General features: G+C 42.2%; 1 protein-coding gene across 1 annotated transcript in view; it reads left to right on the forward strand.

Moving 5' to 3' along the window:
- The window catches only part of LOC120036844 (TBC1 domain family member 15-like), a 31,422-nt gene extending 21,318 nt beyond the window's left edge, over positions 1 to 10,104 (forward strand). The window contains exons 9-10 of the mRNA XM_038983155.1: positions 7,250 to 7,336; positions 8,218 to 10,104. Of these exons, the coding sequence (XP_038839083.1) occupies positions 7,250 to 7,336; positions 8,218 to 8,442 (312 nt within the window). The 3' untranslated portion in view covers positions 8,443 to 10,104. The remainder of the gene's footprint in view (positions 1 to 7,249; positions 7,337 to 8,217) is intronic.
- The last annotated feature ends 2,096 nt before the right edge of the window (positions 10,105 to 12,200 follow it).

Consider the following 12,200-nt stretch of genomic DNA (forward strand, 5'->3'; position numbering starts at 1 on the left):
GGCAAGTCAGTTAAGAACAGATTCTTATTTTCAATGACGGCCTACCGGGGAACAGTGGGTTAACTGCCTTGTTCAGGGGAACAGTGGGTTAACTGCCTTGTTCAGGGGAACAGTGGGTTAACTGCCTTGTTCAGGGGAACAGTGGGTTAACTGCCTTGCTCAGGGGAACAGTGGGTTAACTGCCTTGTTCAGAGGAACAGTGGGTTAACTGCCTTGTTCAGAGGAACAGTGGGTTAACTGCCTTGTTCAGAGGAACAGTGGGTTAACTGCCTTGTTCAGGGGAACAGTGGGTTAACTGCCTTGTTCAGGGGAACAGTGGGTTAACTGCCTTGCTCAGGGGAACAGTGGGTTAACTGCCTTGTTCAGAGGAACAGTGGGTTAACTGCCTTGTTCAGAGGAACAGTGGGTTAACTGCCTTGTTCAGAGGAACAGTGGGTTAACTGCCTTGTTCAGGGGAACAGTGGGTTAACTGCCTTGTTCAGGGGAACAGTGGGTTAACTGCCTTGTTCAGGGGAACAGTGGGTTAACTGCCTTGTTCAGGGGAACAGTGGGTTAACTGCCTTGCTCAGGGGAACAGTGGGTTAACTGCCTTGTTCAGAGGAACAGTGGGTTAACTGCCTTGTTCAGAGGAACAGTGGGTTAACTGCCTTGTTCAGAGGAACAGTGGGTTAACTGCCTTGTTCAGAGGAACAGTGGGTTAACTGCCTTGTTCAGAGGAACAGTGGGTTAACTGCCTTGTTCAGAGGAACAGTGGGTTAACTGCCTTGTTCAGAGGAACAGTGGGTTAACTGCCTTGTTCAGAGGAACAGTGGGTTAACTGCCTTGTTCAGAGGAACAGTGGGTTAACTGCCTTGTTCAGGGGAACAGTGGGTTAACTGCCTTGCTCAGGGGAACAGTGGGTTAACTGCCTTGTTCAGAGGAACAGTGGGTTAACTGCCTTGTTCAGATGAACAGTGGGTTAACTGCCTTGTTCAGAGGAACAGTGGGTTAACTGCCTTGTTCAGAGGAACAGTGGGTTAACTGCCTTGTTCAGAGGAACAGTGGGTTAACTGCCTTGTTCAGAGGAACAGTGGGTTAACTGCCTTGTTCAGAGGAACAGTGGGTTAACTGCCTTGTTCAGAGGAACAGTGGGTTAACTGCCTTGTTCAGGGGAACAGTGGGTTAACTGCCTTGTTCAGGGGAACAGTGGGTTAACTGCCTTGCTCAGGGGAACAGTGGGTTAACTGCCTTGTTCAGAGGAACAGTGGGTTAACTGCCTTGTTCAGGGGAACAGTGGGTTAACTGCCTTGCTCAGGGGAACAGTGGGTTAACTGCCTCATTTACAACATTGTTAATGTTGTAAATGACTATTGTAGCTGGAAACAGCAGATTTTTATTTTAGGGAATATCTACATAGCCGTTGTTAGGTTCTAATTCTCAGAGTTAAAACTCAACGGTCACTATGAAAGCTTTAAACCAAGTTTATTCTTACCAGAGGGTCAATACAGCTGCATTAGACAAAGCCATGGTTTCACCCGTGGTAGTATACATTCCCCACTATGGATGGAGTCTCCTCGTTATCGCCAAACATTGCATCATTGCCTGGCAGGGAGCTGAGTGATCTGGGCCTTAAACGGTTCCTCTTATCTGTACTGCCACGTGATCGTTTCCCCTGCACTCAGCTCCTTCCAAGCATTCCTTCAAGCTCAGAAACGTATCAGTACCCCCTTTTTTGAACATCTGATATCATACACTTAGAAATTACTTTATAAATGGAAAAACAATGATAATATAACACAAACAAAAAATAAACATAATTCTCATTCACAGTGAGGTTTATAAACTCAGAGACTCGTGGCCTCTGTTCTATGATCACACCAAACACTCATTTCCATTTATTACACAACACTGATAATAACTTGTACACTGGAGCTGTTGACTTCTGTTTCAACTTTCTCCTTCTGGTTCCTAAGAGAGTGATAGCACAAGACTTGCAAAGTAAATATAAACACCACAACAGCATTAACAACGTGTTAAGTTATGCACAATTATATATGCATGACAACATGACATTTGCCACTCTCTCTTCGCCTGACTTTGTCTTCAGGACACTTTTCTGCTGGATTCTGCAGAAATGAAAGCCCTAAAAAGCTGATAGGCAGGTCACCTGATAGGCAGGTGCGTAGCCCTAATCAACACTACATCCTCTTGAGGTAACTCAGGACTGGATAGACTTTCACATTAATGCCTCCATGTTGTTTAGAGTACAATTACCCCACCATCTTAACTTTCATCTGATCCATTAACCAATAAAGCAGCTAACCCAACCCAACTATGGTGTTTAAAGTGGCTCCCAGACCCAACCCATCTGTGTGTCTACAGTGGAATCTAGTCTTTCTCTCTCATTAGCTCCACTTCCTCTGTCATGGCGTTTTCAAGCTCACACATTATGCAACTGGACCTCACTTCACGGGAGAACTGTAAACCCGTTGAGGAGAGACATGACCATCTTTACCGCTGCAGCTGCTGTAAGGAGTACTGTGTGGACCAGACCAACGCTGTCCCAACACCCCCTCCCCCTGCTACAGAGACATGACCATCTTTACCGCTGCAGCTGCTGTAAGGAGTACTGTGGACCAGACCAACGCTGTCCCAACACCCCCTCCCCCTGCTACAGAGACATGACCATCTTTACCGCTGCTGTAAGGAGTACTGTGTGGACCAGACCAACGCTGTCCCAACTGGTCCCGCCTGGTGTATCTTGATGTACACTCAATCTCCAGAATCCAGCACGTGCCCTCGGTTATCTCCTGCTCCTCATGTGCCTCTTCCACCTGGGAAATATACACACTGCAATGCACCGGTCATTTCCTGATAACATAGACTCTCCCATAGTGGCCAGATCACTAGTCTGTGAGGTGAATAACAGCCCCCTGTACTCCCATCGGTCCCCCAGTTACCAGCTACCAAGCCATGTGACATGAGTCCTCATAAACTGATATCCCAGCAATGATACTAAAGTAACCCCTGCTACTACTAACATGACCCCTGACTATAACCTCCTTCACTTACTGTTACTACTAACATGACCCCTGACTATAACCTCCTTCAATTACTGTTACTACTAACATGACCCCTGACTATAACCTCCTTCAATTACTGTTACTACTAACATGACCCCTGACCTTAACCTCCTTCAATTACTGTTACTACTAACATGACCCCTGACTATAACCTCCTTCACTTACTGTCCTGAGAGAAACTACTGTTACGACTAACATGACCCCTGACGTTAACCTCCTTCAATTCCTGTCCCTACAGCGACTGTCCTGAGAATAACTAGTGCATGTAATCTGTCAAGTGTTGGCCGGCTGTTAGAAATGAGGAAGGAGAGTAATTACGTTGGACCTAACAACCTCACAGGTTTCTGGAAAGTTTACCATAGTGTCTGAAATGCCAACACGATCTCTGCTACTGTCACCATGTCCTGGGTCTGTGCAATAGTCCCTATATTGGGCACTGTGCAATAGTCCCTATAGCTGTCCTCCCTCCTACGAGCCATCTCCTGTAACAACATACACATTCTCTGTGGATGATAGCATTCTATCACCCCCATCACATTCCATCCCACTTAACAGTCTGATGTAAACATTCAGTCTCAAACACAGGCCTCATGTGTACCTCACCTCCTGTAAACATTCTGTCTCAAACACAGGCCTCATGTGTACCTCACCTCCTGTAAACATTCAGTCTCAAACACAGGCCTCATGTGTACCTCACCTCCTGTAAACATTCTGTCTCAAACACAGGCCTCATGTGTACCTCACCTCCTGTAAACATTCTGTCTCAAACACAGGCCTCGTGTACCTCACCTCCTGTAAACATTCTGTCTCAAACACAGGCCTCATGTGTACCTCACCTCCTGTAAACATTCTGTCTCAAACACAGGCCTCGTGTACCTCACCTCCTGCTACAGATACATTTACACATATATCATTCCATCTAACCTGTAATACAATAGTCAGTTTGAGAACAACTCTCTCTCGCTGTAGCCGAATCCTAACTAATACATTTTAGCAGTGTCCCCCACGCCTCCAGTTTGAGAACAACTCTCTCTCGCTGTAGCCCGAATCCTAACTAAAACATTTTTATATATGAACCAACCCAAATGTAGAATGACAGTCCTTAGTGCTTTACTTCGAGTCTTCTCAACACGGTTAATATGTACATTTATAAATGGGAACTTTTATTGGCGGTAATAACTCTTCTCATTACAGCTCCCCTTTGACCCTGTTTTCCTGTCGCGAGTGGCCCGGTAATGAAAGATCGCTATCTCAATGCGTACCTAGTCCAAATTGTTTGCCGTGTGTAGACCTCCCTTCTCCCTGCACTAGCGTGTCTTCTTCAGATAGCGTTGCAGTTCATCTTCCCCACGGCACATGTAACTCATGTAACTCTTGCCTGTGACATTTGATGGCCCTTGATAATGTCCCGATTTTCAATGTAAAGTAATGTTTTTCCAACTAATATAAGTCTCTCACCTGAGCCACTATCACCATTCTGTCTGGTCAATTTCTCCCATCAGCACGTTAGCATGAGAAAAGTTTATGTTCTCCATGCTCACTCCACATGCGCGGTCTCAGCGTCCCTGCCAACCGTACCCAGGTTTGGCTCGGACACATAAGTGTTAAAGGTCACTGTCACATTGAACGCCTTTGACGCTGTTTCTTCAGCCGGTTTGGGAGGGTTTTGAGGTTCACACACACTGTTTGTGGCCAAATTATTCCTACATGCATTAAGACATCATCTGACGTCACCTTCCATGATAACCTAAAGAGAGGACAGATCAGAACAACAGTTTAGTTCAACACATATCACAATCCATTTCATGAAATCAGCAATACACATATCACAATCCATTTCATGAAATCAGCAATACACATCACAATCCATTTCATGAAATCAGCAATACACATATCACAATCCATTTCATGAAATCAGCAATACACATCACAATCCATTTCATGAAATCAGCAATACACATATCACAATCCATTTCATGAAATCAACAATACACATATCACAATCCATTTCATGAAATCAACAATACACATATCACAATCCATTTCATGAAATCAGCAATACACATATCACAATCCATTTCATGAAATCAGCAATACACATATCACAATCCATTTCATGAAATCAGCAATACACACATCACAATCCATTTCATGAAATCAGCAATACACACATCACAATCCATTTCATGAAATCAGCAATACACACATCACAATCCATTTCATGAAATCAGCAATACACATATCACAATCCATTTCATGAAATCAGCAATACACATATCACAATCCATTTCATGAAATCAGCAATACACATATCACAATCCATTTCATGAAATCAGCAATGCACACATCACAATCCATTTGGGGTAACTGTCAACCCTCATTAACATATATTTTTATTTCTATATGCAGACTGAACATAATACATTTGTATATTTACCCAAAGGGCAGGACCCCAGGAAACTGGTAGTTTCCACATGGAACACATGATTCACATTGTGATTCAAAAACAAACACTGCAATAAACACCATTTGAATACCCAATCATCTTAGCATTACAATTCTTGATAATTGTTTATTTATTTAACATTTATTTAACTAGGCAAGTCATAACTCCATAAGGAAATAATGGTATCTCATTAAGTAATGGTATAATAGAATAGAGACTGGTGTTTCTCATTCATTTTGTAATTAAATCCCACATGTCTCCTTCATTGATCAAACACCGCTATGTGAAATGTTCCTGTCCCGCGGCTCTCAAGAGGATTTGGTGTTGCTCTTTTGAAAAAGATGGAAACGCTTGTATAGCGTAATTTCCTCCGAATGCAGCAGGCTCCATTCCTACTTTACACTCATTCTTCCAATGTCCGATAGCTCCCTGTTTTAGAAGTGGGACGATCTGCCTACGCTTCGATTTTTTTATTTCGCTTCCCAAAACACTAGTCTCAACGTCAACATTGAGTTCCTCTGTCCAGTGTCTGTGTTCTTTTGCACATCTTAATCTTTTATTTTTATTGGTCAGTCTGAGAGATCACTTTTTCTTTGCAACTCTGCCTAGAAGGCCAGCATCCCGGAGTCGCCTCTTGACTCCATCCCGGAGTCGCCAAAATGTCAATTTATTTGGCACGTTTCATCCAGAAAAACACAGCTTCCAACTTGCGCAACGTCACTACAAAATATATCAAAAGTTACATGTAAACTTTACCAAAGCATTTCAAACTACTTTTGTAATACAACGTTAGGTATTTTAAAATGTTAATAATCGATCAATTTGAAGACGGGATGATCTGTGTTCAATACAAAAAGAAAACAAACTGACGCAACTTTTTTGGTAATGTGCCTCTCTCAAACAATTTACTTCAAGTGACCCTCATTTACGATTGCCGTACTTCTTCATTACACAAAGGAATAACCTCAACCAATTTCCAAAGACTGGTGACATCCAGTGGAAGCGGTAGGAACTGCAAAGAAGTCCCTTAGAAATCTGGTGTCCCAATGAAAACTCATTGAAAAGACAGTGACCTCAAAAAAATAAAAATTCTGAATGGTTTGTCCTCGGGGTTTTGCCTGCTACATACGTTCTGTTATTCTCACAGACATGATTCACACAGTTTTAGAAACTTCAGAGTGTTTTCTATCCAAATCTACTAATAATATGCATATCTTATATTCTGGGGATGAGTAGCAGGCAGTTGAATTTTGGCATGCTATTTATCCAGAAGTGAAAATGCTGCCCCCTACCCCGAAGAAGTTAAAGAATGCCAGTTGTATTGCTTTTTTTAATCAGTTCAACAGTTTTTAGCTGCGCTAACATAATTGCAAAAGGGTTTTCTAATGATCAATTAGCCTTTTTAAAATGATAAACTTGGATTAGTTCAAACAACGTGCCTTTGGAACACAGGAGTGATGGTTGCTGATAATGGGCCTATTTAGATATTCCGTTAAAAATCAGCCGTTTCCAGCAACAATAGTCATTTACAACATTAACAATGTCTACACTGTATTTCTGATCAATTTGATGTTATTTTAAATGGACAAAAAATGTGCTTTTTAAAAAACAAGGAGGTTTTCAAGTGACCCCAAAGTTTTGAACGGTAGTGTATGTTGTACTGATCTGCCCACTGGCCGTCAGTTACCCATCTCTGCTTTAGCAAGTCACTGATCAAAGAATGTCCTCCTCTTATTTCCAGCTCATAAATGAACTGTCGATGAACCTGGACATCGGGGCCATCCTCAACAAAGCTGAAGCTATATGCCTGCAGCTGAAGAGTTGTAAGGTATGTATCCATAGATAGGACATCTATCTTCAGAACATTTGTGCTTCCAGTATATTCTGAAATACATGCATGGGTTTTGAGAAGCTCACTCATCCGGCTCGAAGGACCATGATACATAATGGAGGGTTTGCCGAGTGTGGAGTGGGAAAGGAAGTTGGATACAATTGGTTTGTGCAGTTTCCAGTAGAAGGGTGTGAAGGGGGTTTTAACTTTTTTGTTTATTCCGACAATATCTTTATAGAATTTACCCAACGGTGGTAGAAACACAACACAAATACACCATGACATCGCAATACACAAGGGGTGGAACAGTGGCAAAGGTACCCACAGGACAAACAGAATAATATTAGTCTGAGGAGAGATTAAATAGCATTAATACAACAAAAATAATTCTAAACACACCTTTAGTTTACAAAGTTAAACAGATGTATTTTTTCTTCATAATAAGCAGGAGTAATATTCTTAGATCAGAATGAATGAATGCAGTTGAATCTAACCCACATTCAAAAAACCTATCTGTGACATATGTTTTTGATATTTATTTTTATTTATTTTATAAAAATAAGAAAACTGTGTAGGATTTCCCCAACTTGGTGGTATAACTATATACACAGGGTGTGTGAATAAATCCAGTTGAAACTAAACCTCATTAAAACTGTCTGACACATTTTTAATAGTTTCTTCTGATGATATCCTTGTAGGATGTGTCCAACTCCATGGCAGAACAGTAGATACCTTCAGAATGTTTGTGCCTGTATTCTGAAACCCTTACTGAACTCAGATTCGATTGTACCTATATTCATAGCTAACACTCTTCAACACCTTGTTATTGACCTATGGTTCTAACCAGATCTTTAATCTGATGTTTATTATCTGTGTAGGATTTGCCCAACTCAGTGGTTGAGATCCTTGGATTCAACAGCACAGACACTGAGTCATCATCCCAGTCAGAGGACACTGAGAGAACGGAAAGACCAGACTCTCCCGAACCTTGTACACCGTCAGACGACCAGCAGGACTTAGTCTCTGACTACAGCCCCAGCGGCAACAACAGACACTTACGGGACGCAGCGCGTGACGTTTACAAATTAGCCTACCTATCGTAGCCAGCCTGGCTAACAGTAGTCTCTCATCCAGTGAGAGCGTTGGTTCTGGTGGCTGAGATGGGGCTCACAGCCTAGTGAAAAAGGTGGATTGCCTCTCTTCCACCTCACAGACAGAGGAGAGATAGGAAACGGCTTCTCGGGGCAGTATCTTTATAATAGAGCCCAAGAGGTATTCATTTAAAGGAAGTTTTGCAAATCAAATCATTTTTGTAATGATTCTCTGTCTGTTAATCATCTAATTTTTCTTGTTAGAGGTTGGTCTTTGAGTTTTTAGGATATTGCTCCTTAATGCCCCTGACTCCAAGGTATTTAGTGTTCAGCAGATTGCCCCTGACTCCAAGGTATTTAGTGTTCAGCAGATTGCTCCTTATTGCCCCTGACTCCAAGGTATTTAGTGTTCAGCAGATTGTTCCTTATTGCCCCTGACTCCAAGGTATTTAGTGTTCAGCAGATTGCCCCTGACTCCAAGGTATTTAGTGTTCAGCAGATTGCTCCTTATTGCCCCTGACTCCAAGGTATTTAGTGTTCAGCAGATTGCTCCTTAATGCCCCTGACTCCAAGGTATTTAGTGTTCAGCAGATTGCTCCTTATTGCCCCTGACTCCAAGGTATTTAGTGTTCAGCAGATTGCCCCTGACTCCAAGGTATTTAGTGTTCAGCAGATTGTTCCTTATTGCCCCTGACTCCAAGGTATTTAGTGTTCAGCAGATTGCCCCTGACTCCAAGGTATTTAGTGTTCAGCAGATTGCTCCTTATTGCCCCTGACTCCAAGGTATTTAGTGTTCAGCAGATTGCTCCTTAATGCCCCTGACTCCAAGGTATTTAGTGTTCAGCAGATTGCCCCTGACTCCAAGGTATTTAGTGTTCAGCAGATTGTTCCTTATTGCCCCTGACTCCAAGGTATTTAGTGTTCAGCAGATTGCCCCTGACTCCAAGGTATTTAGTGTTCAGCAGATTGTTCCTTATTGCCCCTGACTCCAAGGTATTTAGTGTTCAGCAGATTGCTCCTTATTGCCCCTGACTCCAAGGTATTTAGTGTTCAGCAGATTGCTCCTTAATGCCCCTGACTCCAAGGTATTTAGTGTTCAGCAGATTGCTCCTTAATGCCCCTGACTCCAAGGTATTTAGTGTTCAGCAGATTGCTCCTTAATGCCCCTGACTCCAAGGTATTTAGTGTTCAGCAGATTGCCTCTGACTCCAAGGTATTCAGTGTTCAGCAGATTGCTCCTTAATGCCCCTGACTCCAAGGTATTTAGTGTTCAGCAGATTGCTCCTTATTGCCTTGTTAATCTTGACTTGTTAATCGCTCCTGACGCGTGTGAATAGTCAAATGTAATGCTGAAGTAGTTGACATTTAAATAGAGGTGGAAGGGCTGAGGAATGGATAAGGTTTTATATAAACAGGGCTTATTATATTTCACTGTAGTATTCAGCTAATAGGAGCCCTACTGTAGGTGTAATTCAATTATAACTATTTAAGGAAGATGTGGTTGTATTATCTCAAGGCCACTGTCCTCTACCAACTGAAAAGGATTTTCTGCCCTGCAGCCCATTAACATGGATTATACACAGTGTACAAAACATTAAGAACACCTGATCTTTACATAACATAGACTGACCAGGTGAATCCAGGTGAAAGATATGATCCCTTATTGATGTCACTTGTTAAATCCTCATCAATCAGTGTAGATGAAGGGGGAGGAGACAGGTTAAAGAAGGATTTTTAAGCCTTGAGACATGGATTGTGTATGTGTGCCATTCAGAGGGTGAATGGCCAAGACAAAATATTTAAGTGCCTTTGAACGGGGTATGGTAGTAGGCGCCAGGCGCACCAGTTTAAGTGTGTGAAGAACTGCAACGCTGCTGGGTTTTTCAACAGTTTCTCGTGTGTATTAACAATGGTCCACCATGGACATTCAGCCAACTTGACACAACTGTGGGAAACATTGGAGTCAACATGGGTCAGCATCCCTGTGGAACGCTTTCGTCACCTTGTAGAGTCCATTCCCTGATGAACTGAGGCTGTTCTGAGGACAATAGGGAGGTGCAACTCAACAGTAGGAAGGTGTTCCTAATGGTTTGTCCACGCAGCTGCCTTACTGACATCTGCTTTGGTAAGACTGAAAGAGACATGATTTATATTGAAAAATGTACTTTGTTTCTGAATCCATATTGTTAATCGTAGTAGAATGTGTGGGTTGGCATGGTGATAATATATGTACACATATTAGACGTATGTTCCTCTGGACTGGAGGTTCCCAGAAGTTGCTTTGTCAAACACCGAACCTTACAGCAACGTTTTTAAAATGATGTAGAGTTCATGCTAAGCCAACCATGAGGCCTTTGTCAATATATACAGACAGACTTACTTCCATGTACTCGTTTATATCATCTGTTCGCTTATTCGCCTCCCAAAACGTAGTGAATATGGTTCTTGATGTGTTTAACATTGACACGTCTTCTGAGAGGAAGATTGTAAAGGAGTTGATGTAGTCATTGATTATGTTGCATGAGGAAACTCTTAGCCTTCAAGTGATTTATCAGAAACAGTAATGCTGGATGACTGTTCCTACCTGAAGATTTCTGTATACAGATTTGTATATTTCAGCAGTTTGTACTGTGTATATATATTTGATACCGTCTTTGACAACCAATTATGTTTTGAAATCTTTTAAAGAACCTGAATTTCATGACTCCTCTTTGTATTGCTTACTGTGATAGGAGTATCAGTATCCATCTCCTCTCTGTTCAGGAGTCTCTCCCAGTCCTGACGGTCGTCTATGGGAGGATCTCAATGGCATTTCCTTGATTTGTAGCATCCTCGCTTCTTTCTCAACACCCATTGGATAAAATGGTCAGATGGGGAGGGAACTCTTACCTTCTCATCCAATGGGTTTTGAGAAGGAGGCGAGAAGAGACGATGCGAAGAATCAAGGGAAAGCAATTGAGGTTCTCTCCATGTCTCATCTGGCCGGGGCCAGTCTGTTCACAGTTCCACATATCCTGTGGCTAGAAATGTAACAAAATGAACCATAATGTCCCTCAGTATGTTCCCTATTTTACACTGACACAAATGGACAACTATATACCTTTTTTTTGTTTTCCAATACAATGAATACCGCTCATTCAAAGGCTTGATGTAACAGTGAGACAACGGAACACTTTCAGGTTAGTTATTTACCGATGCGACAATGAATCTGTTGGCTCTCAGCTGATGTGCTATTCTCTCCGGTCTCTCTTGTTGTAAGTGATTTGGAGTCGTTCCTAGAAATAGAGGCTGCTTCCCAAATGGCACCCTATTCCCTACATAGTGCACTAGTGCCTAGTGCTCTGGTCAAAAGTAGTGCACTATATAGTGAATAGGGTGCCAATCAGTGTCTGAGATTCAGCATCTGAATAGGACCGTCTGAATGAAACAGTATCACTAGTCTGTTCAGGGTTCATAGCGTTTGTAGCAAAAATCAGCGTGAGGATTTTCATATCCTTGTCCCATAGGAAATGACCTCAGTTGCTATGTCACTTTCTAGGCTACAGCCTGAGGCCCCTAACTCTGCATGCCTGCCCTCCTGTCACCCAGAAATGTGAAACCAAAATACAAGGATTCTGTTGGCCTCGCCTTGAAGAATAAAATGAGATCAGATATCAAAAACTTTTCTAAATACTTCATTTTCTCTGGGTTAAGTTGTTCTTTGCGATGAGAGCTATAGGTGCTATCGTGGTTTTGTAACAAACTACTTGTGAGTTATGGATATATGTGCT

Source organism: Salvelinus namaycush, unplaced genomic scaffold, assembly GCF_016432855.1.
Source record: "Salvelinus namaycush isolate Seneca unplaced genomic scaffold, SaNama_1.0 Scaffold148, whole genome shotgun sequence".
In the NCBI taxonomy this organism is placed as follows: Eukaryota; Metazoa; Chordata; class Actinopteri; order Salmoniformes; family Salmonidae; genus Salvelinus; species Salvelinus namaycush.